This window comes from Schistocerca piceifrons, chromosome 3 (genome assembly GCF_021461385.2).
Source record: "Schistocerca piceifrons isolate TAMUIC-IGC-003096 chromosome 3, iqSchPice1.1, whole genome shotgun sequence".
NCBI lineage: Eukaryota > Metazoa > Arthropoda > Insecta > Orthoptera > Acrididae > Schistocerca > Schistocerca piceifrons.
The window spans coordinates 960,999,590-961,023,143 of NC_060140.1; the positions used below are offsets into that span (position 1 = coordinate 960,999,590).

The following is a 23,554-nucleotide window of genomic DNA, read 5'->3' on the forward strand; positions in this document are numbered from 1 at the left end:
CACGTTTGAGATATTTTGGAACGGCTACTTCGTGCCAGGCCTCAACGACCGTCATCGATACCTCTGCTCAGTGCAGCACTCCGTGAAGAATGGGCTGCCATTCCCCAAGAAACCTTCCAGCACCTGATTCAACGCATGCGTGCGAGAGTGGAAGCTGTCATCAAGGCTAAGAGTGGGCCAACACCGTACAGAATTGCAGCATTACGGATGGAGGGCACCACGAAGTTGTAAGTCATTTTCAGCCAGGCGTCCGGATACTTTTGATCACATAGTGTAACTAGCGGCAACTTCTATTCAGGTGTGCTGCATACTGCTTACCCCAGTAGACCGATAGATTTTCAACAAGAAATCCTGAAGAATGAAAGTTTGTAAGCGGCGGAAGATATTTTAGATGCGAATCAGGAACTTTAATAATTTTGCTGAGCCCTTTTATACGGAGCAGATGGCTGTATTGTAGGCAACACTCATGATATTTGCATGCACAGAGTGTCTACACCCTGCTGCCTCTCAGGGACATAACAAGTACAACAGGACGCTAGAAAGCGTCAGCGAACGCTTTGTTCCTGAGAAAAGTTATTACCCAATCTGTCACGCATAGACGTCAGATGCAAAGACGTAACAAACTCTACAGAAATTTTAAATTTTATTTTTATTTGAATATGGCCGTTTGAGATGGCCGAAACCAGTCATCTGGAAAGGTGATGTTATGACTGTTCTGGACTTTTTTTTTCTTACGATCACCAAATTTCGTAGCCGCAGCCGTACTTTCTGGAGGCGACAGTAACAACTGGAGTAAGGCAGAGCGCGCACTGACCACCATGAGGTTGCGCGAGGTGTTGCGCATGTCCTGGCTGACCCAGAAGCCGATGAGCGCGCTGAGGCCCAGCATGCGCTGCGCGCGGCCCAGGGTGAGCACCCAGTCGAAGGGCGCGTCCCGCTGCCCCGCCACGCCCCCCGGAGGGCCGGCGCTGACCCGCAGCTGCCGCATCACCGCCAGCATCGGCTCCACCCCCAGCCGCTCCAGCGTCTCTGCCAACACACCGGCCGCGCCGCAACGTCACCCACCTGCGCACTCTGCACTGCACTGCACTGCTGCCAAGAACACGAGGCTTCACTGAGGGTTTGTGCTCGTGCGGGAGAAATACACCCAGGACCAGAAGCTAATCTGAGGAATGAGTCCACACATATTATAAAAAATGGATGTACATATCCCTGTATGTCAGGATCAGTAAATAATGCCCTTGAATATCTGAAACTACCCTTTACAAATAGCTTCAGCTACATGAATATGTCACTCACTTCACCAAAAGAAATAACTTCTATAATAAAATCTTTAAAAACAAAGCATTACGATGAAATATCAACAAAGTTAATTAAGGCATGTTCTTGTGAGTTTAGTACAATTATAAGTTACTTGTGTAACCAGTCAATTGTAACTGGGACATTTCCTGGCTGGCTAAAATATGCAGATGTTAAGCCTCTATTCAAGAAAGGGGATAAAGAGATACCGTCACACTACAGACCGATTTCACTTTTGCCAGCATTCCAAAAATTTTAGAAAAAGTAATGTACAGGCAGCTTCTCAACCATCTGACCACAAATAACATATTATCAAGAACACAGTTTGGATTTCTGAAGGGTTCTGATATCGAGAAGGCTATTTACACCTACAGTGAAAATGTACTTAATTCATTAAATAACAAATTACAAGCAGCAGGTATTTTCTGTGATTTGTCAAAGGCATTTGACTGTGTGAATCACAACATCCTTTTAAATAAGTTAGAATTCTATGGTGTCACGGGCAGTGCTGCAAAATGGTTCAAGTCATACCTCGCTAACGGGAAACAAAGGGTGTCAGTGGAAAGGACTAGTGAATTAAGTCATCAGTCATCATCAGAATGGGAAGAAATTACATGTGGTGTCCCACAAGGATCCTTCTTAGGGCCATTGCTTTTTTCTTGTGTACATTAATGATATCTCATCAGTTACACTGCCAGAAGCAGAGTTCGTTTTGTTTGCAGATGACACAAGTATTGCAATAAATAGTTTGTCAAGTGTAGTTCTAGAAAGATCTGCTAATGATATTTTCATGGATATTAATAAATGGTTTAAAGCCAACTCATTGACATTAAACTTTGAAAAGACTCACTACATGCAATTCAGAACCTGTAAGAGGTTTCCGACCAGCATATGCATAAAGTATGAAGAAGATCAGATACAAGAGGTTGACAGTCTTAAATTCCTGGGATTACAACTTGATAATAAATTCAGGTTGACAGTCTTAAATTCCTGGGGTTACAACTTGATAATAAATTCAGTTGGGAGGAGCATACCACAGAACTGTAGAAACGCCTTAACAAATCTGTATTTGCAATTCGAGTGTTAGCAGACATTGGCGACATAAAAATGAAAAAGCTTGCATACTTTGCCTACTTTCATTCCATAATGTCATATGGTATAATATTTTGCGGTAACTCTTCAAGTCAAACAAAAGTTTTCAGAGTCCAAAAGCGTCTAATACGTATTATGTGTGGCGTAAATTCACGGATGTCCTATATAAACCTCTTCAAAAAAGCTGGGTATACTAACTACTGCCTCTCAGAATATTTACTCCTTAATGAAATTTGTCCTAAATAATATATCTCTTTTTCCAACAAACAGCTCAGTTCATACATACAATACCAGGAACAAAAATGATCTGCACAAGGACTTAAAAGCACTTACTTTAGTTCAAAAAGGGGTTTGCCAGCAAACATAAAAAAATTTGTTACAAATAAAGATCAGTTTAAAAGGAGCCTGAAAGACTTACTAGTGGCCAACTCCTTCTACTCCATTGACGAATTTTGTAATAGAGACAAATGAGGTATTGTATATATTCATACTATTAATATTGTTATTTCAGCAAAAAAAAAAAAAAATTGACATGTTTCACATCCACGAGGATCTCCTCAGCACGGATCTATGGAATGAAAAACTAATCTAATCTAATGTCCCACATCTTCTCCTAAACCACTGCAGCGATTTCAAGTGAACTTGATATACACATCACATACTGTCCGGAAAACATCACTGTGGGTTAAGAAACACGTACCTACCAAACGCCCAAATACCCATACTTTAGTCATTAAGTATTTGAGAATGAGAACACTTAAGGACTTGTTCAAATAACTTACGGGTCGACGTCGTCGACCACCGCCGATATTTCGACAGGAGCACACCCTGCCATTTTCAAGGCACAACTGCAAGGAGGAAGCAACGTGCAAAGGAATTTAATACCTCAGTTCATAGAGGAGAAACAAGGAAGATATCAAACACAAAAGAAGTAACCGCAGAGTCAACACACAACCAAAGATAACCAACATCACAAATATCGATAGTGACTATTAATCAACAAATGACGTAGTACTAATTCTGTCGCTCTGTTTTTCGATGAGAGACAGAGCCGGATTCCAAGCAGCATTTAAACAAAATCCACCATCTCTGTTTATAAGGTTGCTTGATAGTTTGATTTCAACAGCTTCCATAATAACATTATCCCGATAGCTGGACGTGCAAGCCAGAATCTCCGTGTTGTATTCCATAGGATGACCAGTGTCAGGGCAATGTTCTGCAATAGCGGATTTGCTCGGCTGTTGTAAGCGTGTGTGACGCTTATGTTCAGTATACCCGTCTTCCACACTCCTGATTGTCTGACCAATAAATGAAATGCCACAACTGCAAGGAATACGATAGACACCAACCTTACGCAAACCGAGATCATCTTTTACGGACGCCAACAGGGCCTTAATCTTAGAAGGTGGTCGAAAAACACATTTCACATCATATTTCCGCAAAATACGGCCAATCCTGTTGGAAATGCTTCCTGCGTAAGGTGAAAAGGCTGTAGACTTAGGTGCCACTTCGTTGCTATCGTCACTGACCCTTTGCACAGGAGGCTGATAGCGCAACGCACGTTTGATCTGCCTCTCACTATAACCATTCTGACGAAAGGTCACTTCGAGATGTCACCCGGCAGCAAACGTGTAAGTTATTTAAACATTCAATTCGCCGGAAACAGTTAAGGTCTCACACTTAAGGACTTGCAACGAACTTAACTCATAGTTTCAAACTCTTACGAAGCTCGTTGTCGATGACGACCCCCACAAAATGATGAAGAGGAAAAAAGTTTATTGCTTACTACATTTTCGCTGTTCATGCAGTAAAACTGCCAATTTTTAATTTATTACTTCTTCACTATAAACTGTTTTCGCGGTATATTTTTCTGGCAATATTCGGATGTACCACTGAATGTACCAGAAGAATTACATCATCGTACGACAAGTAGTTCAGGAGATACGACATCAAATACTGAGATGCATGAAAAACCGCAGCATCATGCATCACGTTTTAATTTATTACTTTCTTACTACTCATTCTACTCGCAACTCTTGCAGACAGTATCCGCATATGCCGCTGAAATTACAAATATGCACATGTAACACGACAGCCTCAGTTGCAGGTAGAAACCAAACTTTACCCAGGTTTCAGCCAAAGCTCTCGCGGCTTCCCGACCTTGTCCGCGCAGTGGGGCCTGCTGCTTCTCTTCAACCCAAGTAATGTACGTTATGACTGGGTACTGCGGTGCTACGTTTTATACTTGACATGGCCAAACTTCGGCATGCAGTAGTTTAGTGTCACTCGCTTCTCAAGAAGGCCAAATTATTTTGGCTGAAACATCGGTGAAGTTTGGTTTCTATTTGCAACTGAGGCTGACGTATTATACGAGGTGTGGCTAGAAAAAAACCGGACTAGTACTGGTGAAACAATAAAACGAATGCAATAAGGCTGAAAGTCGCGTGGCCTGTCACGTGACTCTCGCTCCGCCTACTGCTCGAGTTTCATCTGCCTCCTGCACTCAGTCTGCCCGTGGCGTCTCTTTTAAGTAGTTGACGTTTTGTCTGTGCGTCGGAAAATGTTGAGTGTACAGAAAGAACAGCGTGTTAACATCAAATTTTGTTTCAAAATAGGAAACTCTGCAAGTGAAACGTTTGTAATGTTACAACAAGTGTACGGCGATGATTGTTTATCGCGAACACAAGTGTTTGAGTGGTTTAAACGGTTTAAAGATGGCCGCGAAGACACCAGTGATGACACTCGCACTGGCAGACCATTGTCAGCAAAAACTGATGCAAACATTGAAAAAATCGGTAAACTTGTTCCTTGTCAACTCCTGTTAACTCAGACACTGCTCTGATTGTTAAACGGCGATCTTGTCGAACAAGTTTACCGATTTTTTCAATGTTTGCATCAGTTTTTGCTGATAATGGTCTGCCAGTGCGAGTGTCATCACTGGTGTCTTCGCGGCCATCTTTAAACCGTTTAAACCACTCAAACACTTGTGTTCGCGATAAACAATCATCGCCGTACACTTGTTGTAACATTATAAACGTTTCACTTGCAGATTTTCCTAGTTTGAAACAAAATTTGATGTTAACACGCTGTTCTTTCTGTACACTCAACATTTTCCGACGCACAGACAAAACGTCAACTACTTAAAAGAGACGCCACGGGCAGACTGAGTGCAGGAGGCAGATGAAACTCGAGCAGTAGGCGGAGCGAGAGTCACGTGACAGGCCACGCGACTTTCAGCCTTATTGCATTCGTTTTATTGTTTCACCAGTACTACTCCGGTTTTTTTCCAGCCACACCTCGTATTTGCAACTGAGGCTGACGTGTTGTATATTCATTTATCACAGTTGCTGACAGGGCTGAAAAATGTTAAAAATTCTTACAAATATGTATCGTTTTACGTCACATAGTTTAGAAGATATCAAGTAAAATACCGCGAAGCGTGAAAAACGGCGGCATCATGTCTGACCTTTTAATTAATTACTTGTTTACTGTTAGTTACATTCACAACACATTTCGCATACAGTATCCCTATACGGCGCTGAATGTACGTAGGTAAATATACGAGGGTTGGAACTTAAATAGCGGCAACTATTTATTCAGAACCGATACAAAAGAGTTACATGTTTGCACCTGTTACTGTCGTTCAAAGTAGTCACCAGCGTTGTATAGAACCCCGTTTTCCAGCGATGTGGAAGGCGTAGTATACCGTTAGCAGAGCCTGTTCTGTCGATGGTGCGAATGGAGCGGTCTAACGTTATGGTGATTCTCGTGTACGACTGTGTTGGTGTTGTCCTCACGCATTACGTTCCTCCACGGCAGACCGTCAATACACAGTTTTACTGTTCGTTTTTGGAGCATCAGCGGCCACCACCTTTGCGGAAGAAGCGATGACACTTTCTGCGCAACCCAGCCACCATTTTGCACGACAATGCGCGGGCGCATACAGCGCAAGCTGTGGCTGCTCTGTTCGGTCAGTGGGACTGGGAAGTACTGTACCATCCACCATACTCCCCGGACTTAAGTCCTTGTGACTTTCGTTTGATTCCGAAGACGAAGGAACCACTTCGAGGCATTAGCTTCAGAACTGTTCCAGAGATTCGATAGGCAGTAGACCGCTCCATTCGCACCATCAACAGAACAGGCTCTGGTAACGGTATACTGCGCTTTCCATATCGCTGGCAACGGGTTCTACAGAACACTGGTGACTACGTTGAAGGACAGTAACAGGTGCAAACATGTAACTCTTTTGTATCGGTTGTGAATAAATAGTTGCCACTATTTAAGTTGCAACCCTGGTATTATTGTACGATGTATAGTTCACGAGATATAACCTCACAAACACTGAGATGCGTGGAAAACTGCCAACTCATTACTTTTTTAGTTGTAACTCTGTTCATAACACTTTTCGCAGACAGTACCCACATACACCAGTGCACGACCAGCAAAATTATCTCATTGAAATGCGCGCAGTTAAGAAGATACGACGTCATAAACATTGGGCTGCGTGAAATGAAGTTGTAAGGCGAAATTTGCTGGAAGTACAGATGAAATACGTGTATAAATACGTGTGAAATATGTTGAATATATGTGAAATGCGCGTATGCGGGCAAAGCGACGGTAAAAAGCTCATCCTAGACGGATGGAACGATTTCACCCTAATTTGCTACACACAGCAGTTGGAACCTGGAAAGAAATATTGTGGGGGTAGGAAGAACCAGCCTACTATTAGGGTGAGCGTTATAAAGTGGAGAGAGAAGGGCAGGAGCAGATGAGCAGACAGGGAGGGGGAAGGAGGAGATGGGCACAAATGGGTGTACCAGGACGTGGACAGACAGAGGGCAGGGCGAAATGAACAGAGAGAGGGGAGAGAAGGAGATGTGAACAGAGAAAGGGGACACGAAGAGACGAGCAGGAAAACAAGGGAAGAGCAGATGGACAGAGAGAGGAAGAGGACGGGATAGACAGAGAGATGGCGAAGGAGGAGTTGGAATTAGAAAGAGGAGGAAGAGATGGGCGGACGGGGAAGATGTAGATCGACAGAGAGGGGAAAGGCGGAGGTGAACAGAGGGAGAGGTAGGAGGAGATGGACATAGGAAGGCGCAGGGGAAGACAGACAAAGAGTCGCGGGTGGAGGAGGTGGAGAGAAGGGGCAGGAGGAGATGGATTAATAGAAAACAGGAAGAAATGCATATCGGGGCAGCGCTGCGTGCTGAGCTAGTTACTGATACAAATAGCTATATATCACATTCATCACTTGTTTTCTTGTTTATCGTCAACCTGTTACATTTTTCTAATTAAATATTTCCCTGAGACATTTAAGTCTCTTTTTTATATCTACGATAATGATCGAAGCAGACGAAATGAATTAAAATTTACGCTGCTGCCGGGACTTGAACCCGTGTCTACGTGCTTACTGTGGAGAAATGCTAACTATTAAAGCACCGTAGTAAGATGGTTAATATTGTTTCACGATCGTTTCACGAACTACCTAAGCTGAGTGCCCTCCCCAACACAAACTTCAATACATTTTTTCTCTTACATATTGTCACTAGTGCCAGGGCTCTCCGATATTGACAAGCACCCAAGAATTGAACGTAATGGGACGTCCTTGTATCATTCATGATCTTAATTCATTTCGTCTGATTCGATCTACATCTACATCTACATCTACATTTATACTCCGCAAGCCACCAACGGTGTGTGGCGGAGGGCACTTTACGTGCCACTGTCGTTACCTCCCTTTCCTGTTCCAGTCGCGTGTGGTTCGCGGTAAGAACGATTTCCGGAAAGCCTCCGTGCGCGCTCGAATCTCTCTAATTTTGCTTTCGTGATCTCCTCGGGAGGTATAAGTAGGGGGAAGTAATATATTCGATACCTCATCCAGAACCGCACCCTCTCGAAACCTGGAGAGCGAGCTACACCACGATGCAGAGCGCCTCTCTTTCAGAGTCGTACATAATAAGAAGAGACATAAATGTCTCAGGGAAACATTTAATTATAAGATCTATAAGATCACCAATGGTAGAAGGACGTCCCACTACGCCAATATCGGAGAGCCCTGGCAGTAGTGACAATATGTTGTTGTTGTTGTGGTCTTCAGTCCTGAGAGTGGTTTGATGCAGCTCTCCATGCTACTCTATCCTGTGCAAGCTTCTTCATCTCCCAGTACTTATTGCAACCTACATCCTTCTGAATCTGCTTAGTGCATTCATCTCCTGGTCTCCCTCTACGATTTTTACCCTCCACGCTGCCTTCCAATGCTAAATTTGTGATCCCTTGATGCCTCAGAACATGTCCTACCAGCCGATCTCTTCTTCTAGTCAAGTTGTGCCACAAACTCTTCTTCTCCCCAAATCTATTCAATACCCCCTAATTAGTTATGTGATCTACCCATTTAATCTTCAGCATTCTTCTGTAGCACCACGTTTCGAAAGCTTCTATTCTCTTCTTGTCCAAACTATTTATCGTCCATGTTTCACTTCCATACATGGCTACACTCCATACAAATACTTTCAGAAACGACTTCCTGACATTTAAATCTATACTCGATGTTAACAAGTTTTTCTTCTTCAGAAACGCTTTACTTGCCATTGCCAGTCTACATTTGATATCCTCTCTACTTAGACCATCATCAGTTATTTTGCTCCCCAAATAGCAAAACTCCTTTACTACTTTAAGTATCTCATTTCCTAATCTAATTCCCTCAGCATAACCCGACATAATTCGACTACATTCCATTATCCTCGTTTTCCTTTTGTTGATGTTCATCTTACATCCTCCTTTCAAGACACTGTCCATTCCGTTCAACTGCTCTTCCAAGTCCTTTGCTGTCTCTGACAGAATTACAATGTCATCAGCTAACCTCAAAGTTTTTATTTCTTCTCCATGCATTTTAATACCTACTCCGAACTTTTCTTTTGTTTCCTTTATTGCTTCCTCAATATGCAGATTGAATAACATCGGGGATAGGCTACAACCCTGTCTCACTCCCTTCGCAACCACTGCTTCCCTTTCATACCCCTCGATTCTTATAACTGCCATCTGCCTTCTGTACAAAATGTAAATATTCTTTCGCTCCCTATATTTTACCCCTGTCACCTTCAAAATTTGAAAGAGAGTATTCCAGTCAACATTGTCAAAAGCATTCTCTACGTCTACAAATGCTGGAAACGTAGGTTTGCCTTTCCTTAATCTAGCTTCTAAGATAAGCCGTAGGGTCAGTATTGCCTCACGTGTTCCAAGATTTCTACGGAATCCCGAGGTCTGCTTCTATCAGTTTTTCCTTTCGCCTGTAAAGAATTCGCTTTAGTATTTTGCAGCTGTGGCTTATTAAACTGATAGTTCGGTAATTTTCACATCTGTCGATACCTGCTTTCTTTGGGGTTGGAATTATTATACTCTTCTTGAAGTCTGAGGGAATTTAGCCTGTCTCATACATCTTGCTCACCAGATGGTAGAGTTTTGTCAGGAATGGCTCTCCCACGGCTGTCAGTAGTTCTAATGGAATGTTGTCTACTCCGGGGGCCTTGTTTCGACTCAGGTCTTTCAGTGCTCTGTCAAACTCTTCACGCAGTATCATATCTCCCATTTCATCTTCAACTACATCCTCTTCCATTTCCATAATATTGTCCTCAAGTACATCGCCCTTGTATAGACCCTCTATATACTGCTTCCACCTTTCTGCTTTCCCTTCTTTGCTTAGAACTGGGTTTCCATCTGAGCTCTTGCTATTCATACAAGCGGTTCTCTTTTCTCCAAAGGTCTCTTTAATTTTCCTGTAGGCAGTATCTATCTTACCCCTAGTGAGATAAGCCTCTACATCCCTACATTTGTCCTCTAGGCATCCCTGCTTAGCCATTTTGCACTTCCTGTCGATCTCATTTTTGAGACGTTTGTATTCCTTTTTGCCTCCTTCATTTACTGCATTTTTATATTTTCTCCTTTTATCAAATAAATTCAATATTTCTTCTGTTACCCAAGGATTTCTACCAGTCCTCGTCTTTTTACCTACTTAATCCTCTGCTACCGTCACTACTTCATTCCTCAGAGCTACCCATTCTTCTTCTACTGTATTTCTTTCCCCCATTCCTGTCAATTGTTCCCTTATGCTCCCCCTGAAACTCTGTACAACCTCTGGTTTAGTCAGTTTGTCCAGGTCCCATCTCCTTAAATTCCCACCGTTTTGCAGTTTCTTCAGTTTTAATCTGCAGTTCATAACCAATAGATTGTGGTCAGAGTCCACGTCTGCCCCTGGAAATGTCTTACAATTTAAAACCTGGTTCCTAAATCTCTGTCTTACCATTATATAATCTATCTGAAACCTGTCAGTATCTCCAGGCTTCTTCCATGTATACAATCTTCTTTTATGATTCTTGAACCAAGTGTTAACTATGATTAGGTTGTGCTCTGTGCAAAATTCCACCAGGCGGCTTCCTCTTCGTTTCTTACCCCCAATCCATATTCACCTACTATGTATCCTTCTCTCCCTTTTCTTACTGACGAATTCCAGTCACCCATGACTATTAAATTTTCGTCTCCCTTCACTATCTGAATAATTTCTTTTATTTCATCATACATTTCTTGAATTTTTTCTTCATGTGCAGAGTTAGTGGGCATATAAACTTGTACTACTGTGGTAGGCGTGGGCTTCGTATCTATCTTGGCCACAATAATGCGTTCACTATGCTGTTTGTAGTAGCTTACCAGCATTCCTATTTTCCTATTTATTATTAAACCTACTCCTGCATTACCCCTAGTTGATTTTGTATTTATAACCCTGTAGTCACCTGACCAAAAGCCTTGTTCCTCCTCCCACCGAACTTCACTAATTCCCACTATATCTAACTTTAACCTGTCCATTTCCGTTTTTAAATTTTCTAACCTACCTGCCCGATTAAGGGATCTGACATTCCACGCTCCGATCCGTAGAATGCCAGTTTTCATTCTGTTGATAACGACGTCCTCCTGAGTAGTCACCGCCCGGAGATCCGAATGGGGCATTATTTTACCTCCGGAATATTTTACCCAAGAGGACGCCATCATCATTAACCATACAGTAAAGCTGCATGCCCTCGGGAAAAATTACGGCTGTAGTTTCCCCTTGCTTTCAGCCGTTCGCAGTACCAGCACAGCAAGGCCCTTTTGGTTAGTGTTACAAGGCCAGATCAGTCAATCATCCAGACTGTTGCCCCTGCAACTACTGAAAAGGCTACTGCCCCTCTTCAGGAACCACACGTTTGTCTGGCCTCTCAACAGATACCCCTCCGTTGTGGTTGCACCTACGGTACGGCCATCTGTATCGCTGAGGCACGCAAGCCTCCCCACCATCGGCAAGGTCCATGGTTCATGGGGAGAAGTGACAATATGTAAGGGAAAAAATGAATTGAAGTTTGTGTTGGGGAGGGCACTCACCTTAGGTGGTTCGTGGAGCAATGTTAACCATCGTACTGCGGTGGTGTTATGGTTAGCATTTCTACCTAACACGCAAGAAAACCCGGGTTCGAGTCCCAGCCTCCGCGCAAATTTTAATTCATTTCGTCTGCTTCGATCATTTTGTGTTTCATTCTGTTGATCGCAAGTAATTACCATGTACAGCCACCACTGGAAGGAGCTGAAATTTAACTTAGATTGTCACTTTACAGCTAGAAAGATGGGTCAGCACGGGCTGTTGCATGCCGAGTTGGCGTATACCACAGTGACGTCATACTCCGTAGCAGCTCACACAACTAACCTGCCACCTTGTCTGTCGGCTGTAAGGAAGTCCTTTTAGAATTTATCTGGTGTGTCTGGCGTCGTTGATATAATACACGGAAAAAATAAGAAGAAGAAGAAGAAGAGGAAGAAGATAGATGACGAAGGAATTATCCGAATGGGACGGAAATGGGTAGATATGATGTACATTTATAGACACACAGCCGGTATGTTGTCGTGTGTTACCGGTATCTTACTGAAACGATAGCCCAGTATGGGCTGCATGAAGGGTGACAAAATGGGGCGCAGAGTATTGTCGACATACCGGTCTGCTCTAAGGGTGCCTCAGATGACAGTCAAACTGGTCATGCTATAGAAAGAAATGGTAGCCACTGACCATCACTTCTGGTTGTCAGCCCGTCTGGCGGCCGACGCTCAGGTTGGTATTCCAGAGCTGTCCGGGGCGTCTCCAGACTCGTCTTCGGCCTGGAATCTCATTCGGTGGAGTAGAATTGTCATCAGTGATGAGGCTCGCTTCGAACTGAGCCCTAATGACCAGCGATGGCGGTGCGATACCAACCTGACTCCCGGCCGCCGTAAGGCCCGACAGCCACGTGTGATGGTCTGGAGTACCATGCCTCTTCATAGCAGGACCCCTTCGGTTGTCATCCGTGGCACCCTTACAGCACACCGGTAGGTCGACGATACTCTACAGCCCGTTTTGTTGTCCTTAATGGAAGCCATCCTGGGCTTACATTTCAGCAATATAACGTCCGCCTGCAAACGGTGAGAGTTTCTGCAGCTTGTCTTCGTGCTTGCCAAACCCTACCTTGGCCAGAAAGGTCGCCGCATCTCAGACCAGTTGAGAACGTCTGGGGCATTATGGGCAGCGTCCTCCAACCAGCTGGTGAGTTTGGCGATCTAACACTCCAGTTGGGCAGAATTTGGCACGGTATCCACCAGGAGGACATCCAATGACTGTGTCAATCAATGTTAAGCCGAAGGTCCAGAGGAGGACCAACGCGTTACTGACTTGCTCAATTTTCTCTTGAGTAACTCATCGCCGCGCGGGATTAGCCGAGCGGTCTAGGGCGCTGCAGTCATGGACTGTGCGGCTCGTCCCGGCGGAGGTTCGAGTCCTCCCTCGGGCATGGGTGTGTGTGTGTGTGTGTGTGTCCTTAGGATAATTTAGGTTAAGTAGTGTGTAAGCTTAGGGACTGATGACCTTAGCAGTTAAGTCCCATAAGATTTCACACACGTTTGATCATTTTTGAGTAACTCATCCAGTTTTTTTGAAATTGTAATCATGTGTTTGTTGTACACATATAACTACCAATGCCCGAGCCGTTCGGATAATTCCTTAGTGGTGCATCTATTTTTGTCTTAGGGTGTATGCGCCTATATATAGTTAATTCTTGTCTTTCGCAAATGATGAGTTGTTGAATAATCAGAAGGGGTGGTATTAATTGATATATTCGCGGCAACCAAATGTACTCTGCACTTCAACTACAAAAAATCGTACAAATTTTTGTTCCTTTGTTTACCATCACTCCAGCTACTTTCGTTACACAAAAAGTACTCATAGTGTTCCATAATTTCAAAGTCTTTATACTATAAGTACCCAATAACATCACACAAACACATAGTTTCGTAGCGACTTGGAAGGTGGCCGTCGTTATGCTATGAGCTAGCTTCGGCTATCACAACCATAGAGCCTTGTACCTGAACACACGCGTGGGATATACCTCTTCGGGAGCCATACTGTCAGTTGGTACAGGCTGACGTCAGCCGCTTTATGGGGAAGACAGAACTGTTCTCTTGGGCGATAGCGATGCCTCTCTGAGTATGCTTATTGGGCAACACGTGTCAACGCTTTGGCATCTCCAGCGATCTGTGATATTCGTGTAGTGTGTTTAGGATAGTTTATTCGCGTTGCGAGTTATTTTGTGCACGTTTTATTCATGATTAGGAGATATTTGGCTTCGTAACTGTTTCACGATTTTGACGCATAATTTCAGAAAGCCGTTACATCGTCCCTCGTGTCCTGAGAATTTTATTGCGTTTGTATGTAGTGATCTTTTTTGACGAATTCGTTTAATGGACCGGTAGAGTTTATTTTTCCATGTTTGCACCCAGTTGATTGTTACTCACAGCGATGTTTAACCATTTTTTCAGGCGGCAGTCAGCAGCAGAAATATATTTTGAGAAACGCATAACATAATGTATTGTAGTTCGTATTTCACATGCATAGATAAGAAACACAATAAAGCGGTGTGTTATGCATTTATCAAAATTTCGTTTAAGAGAAGCATGCATTTTCATTCGCTGTAAATGCAGCTCTTTAACCGTATACATTTTCTTAGTCACAAAAAAAAAAGCGTAACGCAGAGAGAGATTTTGATTCACACCTCCACACTTCCTGTTGACTACTGAAAGCCACCTCGTATAAGTATACAAACTCGCATTGCATAGCAGCGTGACTTATTTCTGGTCCACTTAGTAGCGTGTTTTATCTGAGGTGAAGATGCAGACAATTATATTTCAGATACTGTTTCAGAGCAGAGCAGATCTGTTGTTGCGTACGTAATGTTTTATTTCACAAACACGAGGAGCAGCTCCTTCTTTGCATTTTAGGGTCGAAGAACGTATTTCCACTTTCGTAAAAGTTAGCAGCTAGAACCAGTAACCGTTGACAACGTCGTTTTACTATAGAGCATTTCACATTGCAAAGTCTTCACTGTTCAAAGAAAAGCTGTAGATTAATGGGTATCATAGGTAATAACTTCTAATGCTGGAACCGTTAAATATTAACGGCAATAAACAGATAGTAAATTTCAGATTTTAGTTTAACATAATAAGTTTTCACAAAATATGTATTCAGTCACTAAGTCACACAGTACAAATCTCAGCATGGGATTTTCACATATTGCACAATCATTAAAAAGGTTTCACATGAACAGGTTACTTGGTTACATTTAGAAAATTTCAAACTTCATTCTGAGTCACAAATAATATTTCTTAGGCGAAACCAATGCCGACTTTCTGGCATTTCAGCACTAGAACTCGATAGTCTTCGCGACCTTAAGCTGTTTCTGGCTTGACAGTTCGCTGGTAATCGTTACATAAATCTTCCACTTCTCAGTTAACTAAAAACAAAATTAACGCGCGGAATTTATGAAGAGATATACAGGGCTATTACAAATGATTGAAGCTATTTCATAAATTCACTGTAGCTCCATTCATTGACATATGGTCACGACACACTACAGATACGTAGAAAAACTCATAAAGTTTTGTTCGGCTGAAGCCGCACTTCAGGTTTCTGCCGCCAGAGCGCTCGAGAGCGCAGTGAGACAAAATGGTGACAGGAGCCGAGAAAGCGTATGTCGTGCTTGAAATGCACTCACATCAGTCAGTCATAGCAGTGCAACGACACTTCAGGACGAAGTTCAACAAAGATCCACCAACTGCTAACTCCATTCGGCGATGGTATGCGCAGTTTAAAGCTTCTGGATGCCTCTGTAAGGGGAAATCAACTGGTCGGCCTACAGTGAGCGAAGAAACGGTTGAACGCGTGCGGGCAAGTTTCACGCGTAGCCCGCGGAAGTCGACGAATAAAGCAAGCAGGGAGCTAAACGTACCACAGGATGCTGCTCCACTGCACTTCCATCAAGTTGTTCGGTATTTCTTAAACAGGAGATTGGAAAACCGATGGATCGGTCGTGGTGGAGATCATGATCAGCAATTCATGTCATGACCTCCACGCTCTCCCGACTTAACCCCATGCGATTTCTTTCTGTGGGGTTATGTGAAAGATTCAGTGTTTAAACCTCCTCTACCAAGAAACGTGCCAGAACTGCGAGCTCGCATCAACGATGCTTTCGAACTCATTGATGGGGACATGCTGCGCCGAGTGTGGGAGGAACTTGATTATCGGTTGATGTCTGCCGAATCACTAAAGGGGCACATATCGAACATTTGTGAATGTCTAAATAACTTTTTGAGTTTTTGTACGTGTGTGCAAAGCATTGTGAAAATATCTCAAATAATAAAGTTATTGTAGAGCTGTGAAATCGCTTCAATCATTTGTAATAACCCTGTATATCTTGTGGTCCATTTTTGTGGCCATTACACATTTTGTTCAGTATTTACTATCGAAGTATTGCGCTGTGGTGCTCAAGTAGCGAGCGTGGTGTGACTTCTTGTTACTTGCTACAACTGATCTTCTCATACAGAACACCCTACCAACTTCACTTTGATCCGTGGCCTTTACGTCAGAAGCATCGGACGAATGCCATTTGTCGTCTCTGATCGCGTCCCTTTCTCCTCGACATTTTGTAACTCTTGTCAAAATGTAATATTATTTGTAGCAAAAGAATGTAAATAAAAAAAAGAGCTGTGACAACGAACGATGCGCTCTAAAGTCCCGAAACAATTCAGAGGTGTCGCATTGTCAGCGACGTCCAGTAGTGAGTGTCGAACTGACTGACGTTTTGTACCGACACTCAGCGACACTGACACTGGACCGTGTTATAGCAGTGTGTCCGCCCTCTGTGACGTGCACGTCCGACAGCTTCCAGAGGGGAGGTTAATTTGGTGTCACAGTAATTAACGCTGCGTTATGCGACACTTGTCCTGATTGGTCGTAAATATGAAAGAGCGCCCAGATTGATTTTCATTTGCTTTTTTTTTTCCATGCATACGCTTACAAACATCCGCTGGTCACACGTACAACAGGGACAGCGTTTTTGCTGCGAGTAAAACTGTGCCACACATAACGCCTCTCTTTATTGAACAGTCTGTCTCCGTGGATGAGATGGCACCGATGATCCAGCAGTTTACAACCACGAAACCTTAATAACAATAATAATAATAACTACAATTGTAATAATCATCATCAACGTCATCAATTGATGAGGGGCAGATGGGTCGTTCTGCCACACAGAATCCCGGCACCAGGAAGAATATTTCGTTATTTAATTATCAGTTCTTACTTTCCTGTTGCTGTCGCAAACGATGTGCAGGGGAACGATTATTGGTAGGGCTCTGTGCAGTGTCGAATCTCTCTGATTTGGTCTTCATGGTGTTCTAAAGAGATATGCGTAGGAGTAAGCAGTATACTGGTTAAATTTCATAGGACCGTACTCTCTCGGTAATTTAACAGTAAATCACTCTGTAACGTTCCACGACTCTCTAACAGCGTTTGTCACTGTAAATTGGATACGCATCTCTTTGGCGCCTTCCCGCTTCCTTAACCAACATGTGACGAACCGCAATGGTCTTCTTTGGAACTTCTTTATTACCCCTGTCGATCCTATCTCGTATGAATCCCAGAATGGCTAGCAGTATACAAGTACTGGTCAAACGAGAGTTTTGTAAGCTGCCTCCTTCGCGAGTGGACCACACTCCCCGAGGATTCTTTCAATGAATCTCAGTCTGGTACAGTCTTCCCTATCATTGGTTGTGGCATTTCCACTTTAATTCTCTCCTTAGCCAGACCCGTTTTTAATTGTTGTGGCTAGTTCGATGATCGTTCACAAATCGGGTATTCCTACAGTAATGGGTCTTTCCGCCTATGTAGGAAAACTGGAACTCTGTCTCGCAGAGAGATAATCGACGAGGAAGCTGAGAGTGTGGTTTCTAAACTAGACGCTACGGCCAAAGTGTAGACTGCAGTAGGAGGATCCTGCCCTCGTATTGCGCAGTCCTCAAATTACCCTCGAATAACTGGCGTACTGTACGTGGTACCAGTCCAAGACATGACTGACCTACCTCACTACTGAACGCGCGAGACAGAGTACTTCAGACGAGTATTGGTACAAGCTCGTTTCCACACTACTCTGTGATACAAGCAGCTTTGGATGTGAGGACGCAGATTTACCCTCAGCTCGATAACACGGGTAGTTGTACGTAGCAATTTCCTGTAGTCACTAGAGACTCCTGTAAAAGACACACAAACTATGCGAATCAGGAGAGTTGCGCAGTTTATAATCTGAATTAAGTACTATATACAGGGTGCCAGTTATTGAACTACATGAAAAAAAAACGTAATAGTTAATTACTACGGCGTTCATACACTTTATTCAACATGTAAACGTCTCTACAGATATTCGGATTTAGGTTATGACATGTTCGATATGCCTGCCATCATTGGCGATGATGTGGCGCAGACGAATAGCGAAATTTTGCATAACCAGCTGAAGTGTCGGAACATCGATGCTGCCGATGACCTTCTGAATGGCTGTTTTCAGCTCAGCAGCAGTCTTGGGGTCACTGCTGTACACCTTATCTTTAATATAACTCCACAAAAAGGAGTTCCATTTGTTCTGATCTGGAGAATATGGCGGCCAATCGAGGCCCGTACCAGTGGCCTCTGGATACCCCAGAGCCAGGATGCGGTCCCCAAAGTGCTCCTTCAGGGCGTCACTCTGCTGCTTCGATGCGGTCGAGCTCCGTCTTGCATGAACCGCGTGTTGTCGAAATCGGGGTCACTTTGGACAATGAGGATGAAATAATCTTCCAAAACCTACACGTACCGTTCGGTAGTCACCGCGGCATCAGGAAATATTGCTCCGATAATTCCGTGACTGGACATTGGACACCACACAGTCACCAACTGAGGGTGAAGACACTTCTCGATCGTGAAATGCAGAATTCTCAGTCCCATGAATGCGCCAATTTTGCTTGTTGACGAACCCATCCAAATGGACGTGGTCTTCGTCGCTAAACCAAACCATGCTGCGCGTACTAATACCCATCATGCCCCGCGGCCAACCGCGCAGTTTGAACGTCCTAAGGCAAACCGCTCAGAAATTATGACGGTTTTATTTCGTATATTTCAGTAATTCTCACCCTGTAAATGCCTTTGGTGTGGAAGGACGTCGTTTCGTTTCTCGGTACCTCCTCAGACTTTTTTGTGAGGCAGGGAGGTCTGGAACGGGGTCCACTCGGCCTCTTGAGCCCAAATGAGGAACTGCTTGAATTAAGAAGCAGCAGCTGGTTTCACCACGATTCATGTACTGTCAGTAAGGACTGGAGGTGTTTGTGATACGCTCATCACACGTCCCTCAATCACAAGTCGCTGGTCGTACTGCTTTGTAAGCAGCAGACGGACCGGTAAGAATGCACTGAAGAACCTAATCAGTGAGTGGTGGCAGTTGTATAAGTGTATGTTTGTCCGAAACATAAAACGGAAGCAAAACTGTTTGAATTTGGTTTGAAATATCTGTAATTTCTATTTGAGAGAATATTGTTTTATCCATCCTCAGCAACTGTAGTCGCATGTGATGAATTACTAAGCAACCGGTTGCATAGAAGAAATTTAATTTCTCTACCTGTTTCGGACACTAAGCGCTCTTCTTCAGAGGCTTATACCCATCGCATTATTTGAGACTTGGAAAAAAATGCGGTAGGTATAAGCTTCTGAAGAAGAGCACTAAGTGTCCGAAACTGATAAAGAAATTAAATTTCTTTTATGCAACTGGTTGCTTATTGTTTAATTATACACTACTGGCCATTAAAATGGCTACACCACGAAGATGACGTGCTAGAGACGCGAAATTTAACCGACATGAAGAAGATGCTGTGATATGCAAATAATTAGCTTTTCAGAGCATTCACACAAGGTTGGCGCCGGTGACGACACCTACAACGTACTGACATGAGGAAAGTTTCCAACTGATTTCTCATTAAAAAACAGCAGTTGACCGGCGTTGCCTGGTGAAACGTTGTTGTGGTGCCTCGTATAAGGAGGAAAAACGCGTACCATCACGTTTCCGACTTTGATAAACGTCCGATCGTAGCCTATCGAGATTGCAGTTTATCGTATCGCGACATTGCTGCTCGCGTTGGTCGAGATCCACTGACTGTTACCAGAATATGGAATCGGTGGGTTCTGGAGGGTAATACGGAACGCCGTGCTGAATCCCAACGGCCGCGTATCACTAGCAGTTGAGATGACAGGCATCTTATCCGCATGGCTGTAACGGATCGTGCAGCCACGTCTCGATGCCTGAGTTAACAGATGGGGACGTTTGCAAGACAACAACCATCTGCACGAACAGTTCGACGACGTTTGCAGCAGCGTGGACTATCAGCTCGGAGACCATGGCTGCGGTTACCCTCGACGCTGCATCACAGACAGGAGCGCCTGCGATGGTGTACTCAACGACCAACCTGGGTGCACGAATGGCAAAACGTTATTTTTTCGGACGAATCCAGCTTCTGTTTACAGCATTATGATGGTCGCATCCGTGTTTGGCGACTTCGCGGTGAAAGCACATTGGAAGCGTGTATTCGTCATCGCCATACTGGCATACCACCCGGCGTGATGGTATGGGGTGCCATTGGTTACACGTCTCGGTCACCTCTTGTTCGCATTGACGGCACTTTGAACAGTGGACGTTACATTTGAGATGTGTTACGACCCGTGGCTCTACCCTTCATTGGATCTCTGCGAAACCCTACATTTAAGGAGGATAATGCACGACCGCATGTTGCAGGTCCTGTACGGGCCTTTCTGGATACAGCACATTCTCCAGATCTCTCACCAATTGAAAATGTCTGGTCAATGGTGGCCGACCAACTGGCTCGTCACAATACGCCAGTCACTACTCTTGATAAACTGTGGTCTCGTGTTGAAGCTGCGTGGGCAGCTGTACCTGTACACGCCATCCAAGCTCTGTTTGACTCCATGCCCAGGCGTATCAAGGCCGTTATTACGGCCAGAGGTGGTTGTTCTGGGTGCTGATTTCTCAGGATCTATGCACCCAAATTGCGTGAAAATATAATCACATGTCAGTTCTAGTATAATATATTTGTCCAATGAATACTCGTTTATCATCTGCATTTCTTCTTGGTGTAGCAATTTTAACGGCCAGTAGTGTATATGTGAGAGTGTTCAGATTTGAGAGTTAGATATTGCTGAAACAATTCTCGCGCTTGCGGACCGGCCGTAAGTACTTGTCTAGCAGCGTTTACCAAGGGACGTCGTGTGTGTTGGCGGCTGGGTTTGCTTTTAGCCATGCGTGGTACTCACGCAGTATACTCCATCGAGGATGAAAGTAGAGATTTCTCACGGAAAAGCTAGCTGACACCACATGCTGAAGAGTTACAATAAAACAGACGCGATCTGGCCTGTTTCAGTGAGGGGTGAGCTGCGTCCACTCTTTTCCAATGATACAGAACACTGATATCGATATCTGCAGTGTTGGGAGGCGAGGACACTGGCCGAATTGCAGCAACTGCATTTAGCTACATCTGTTTCATATTTAAGGTTCCTGTTATTTGCTCAATTACCTGGAGGTACGAAATTACAGCGATCCAAAAACTAAAGTCTTGTTTATTGGCCTTGCAACGTATCCAGTTCTTGTGTTGATTGCCCACGGTCCTTTGTAAGATTGCCACGTTTTTTTTTCTATAAACAATAAATGCTATTACTTTAAGAGAATAATCGTGTTTATAATATTTATAATACAGGTCGCCTTAAACTTGATTTTATTAAAAGTGGCGCGTCCCGGAAGAATAAGGTTCCGTCTCCATCATACACACAGTCTGGAATGAATCACAATATCCTCCCCAATAAAAACACAAAAGCTTCGACGAGATGCTATAAATCGTAACTCTGGCTACAGCGCATATTTGCACAGCCGTGAGACACATAGACACTATCGTTGAATATAACATTTCTTCAGATGGTATGCATATATTCTTTCAAGTACAGTTAACGCCGCAATCAAAGGAGGGACACAATTACCGGGACAGAAAATTATCAAAATATGCAAAATGTATTGCCGACAGTGCTACGTGTATTAGGTATATAGAACTGCGAAGGCTATTGCAAGACAAAAAGGCTTGGAAGTCAGCATAAAAAGACAAAAAAGTGGGTAAAAGATCTGACACGAAGCAGGAGAAAGTGCAGGACAACCAAACGCATAGACTCACCACTCGAATTCATTTTGAACAGTTCGATTCAGTGACTTTATGGAATGTATTACATAAATCAACAACAAACAGTTCTTTAGTTTATGATGGGCAAATAAAAGTCTCCGTTAAACAATGAGTTTCGGGATGGGCGTGTTATACACGCAAAGAACAACATCTGAAATCAAACTAGTGCATGGGATAAAAGTAAAAGAACACATACAAGCAGTAAAGACAGTTTAAACACATTTAGTGAAACCAGCGGATAAGCGAAATGTTATCATTCCCAGTTTTCCATTTACACAGTTTTATTTTTAATGTAAAGCAAAAATGTCGGTAGCAAGAAACTAGAGACTGAAAATAAGCCAGTTTATTTACATCATCTTTAGTAAACATGGAGAGACAAGCATTTATTTGACGAATTAAGCGAAATCTCTCTCCGCCGCTTGTGTCTGTCCATCCAATGCTCTTCTGAAGCGCTGTAGAATTTGCCGTTTTTAAAAAGAAGCGCTTTGAAACACGCGAAGAGGAGAAAAATGAAATTAATTCCTGTCAAAAGATTACGTTTGACTGAGTTAGCGAACGGTGTTTTATATCAGCATTGTTCTCGCTTTAAATCCTCGCTCGAAAAGAATTAATCTTCATTTAAACGGTTTATTTCGGAGAAAACGCTGTGGGGAAGTTACAGATCTTTATCTCTGTCGACAGGAGTGTAAATCACGAGGTAAATGTAAAAAAAAAAGAGGCGAAAATACATACTGGTTAAAAAGAATGTTCCACCCTAGGTGAACATTTCTGGCGTGATTTGCGCCGGAGACAAACGATGCGAATTGAACGATCTTCGGAGTTACAGAACTGTAATTCGTTTCCGAAGATATATGTAGTTTATGAATTAGTAGCTGGCGTGGACCACGAACTTATGCTGTCGCTACAAACTGGTTCAATAAACGGAGCGGAAAATCGAAGATCGTTGATTTCAATAGAAGTTTAATAATAAATATCTCTACGAAGACGATTTATATTTTGTAGGGCACTTTTCTGAATATATTTGGAAGTTTTAGATAACAAAATCGCTTTTGTTCGAGGAAATTTTATTGCCATAAGTTTGTCGCGGTCTAAATATTCACCACGAACATAATTTTAGTAAAAAAAAAGCTCGTTATCTGTGTTTAACTTTTCTGCAAGTTACGAAAATGTTTATCTGTTCACGAATGAACCCCAAAGAAATTGAGTTTGTATGGTATAGAAAACAAAAAAAAGTATTGAAAATACTCATACAGCGATACATTTTGCCAATATAATAAAACAAATTTTTATGAATATCTTTTCAGATGTACCATTACCAAAGAGCATATAAACAAACAAATGTGTTGTTATTTTACATATCAGTCATTAGACTGCTTTTATTTCTTTGTCTTTTGAACTCATCTTTCCTTTTCCGTATATCTGCTACTGCACTGAACATTCTCGATTTTTTCAGATACTCGAATCCTAGCGTGTCGCTACATTTTCTCATTCCAGTGTCCCTTCAAGAAGCAAGTTACCTAATTAT

At 43.1% G+C, this 23,554-nt stretch overlaps 1 protein-coding gene across 2 annotated transcripts in view; it reads right to left on the reverse strand.

Moving 5' to 3' along the window:
* Nucleotides 1-23,554, reverse strand: part of LOC124787880 (neprilysin-4-like) — a 726,210-nt gene that overhangs the window by 163,407 nt on the left and 539,249 nt on the right. For both annotated transcript variants that reach the window (XM_047254857.1, XM_047254858.1), the window contains exon 7: nt 815-1,029. In XM_047254857.1, coding sequence (XP_047110813.1) covers nt 815-1,029 — 215 coding nt within the window. The remainder of the gene's footprint in view (nt 1-814; nt 1,030-23,554) is intronic.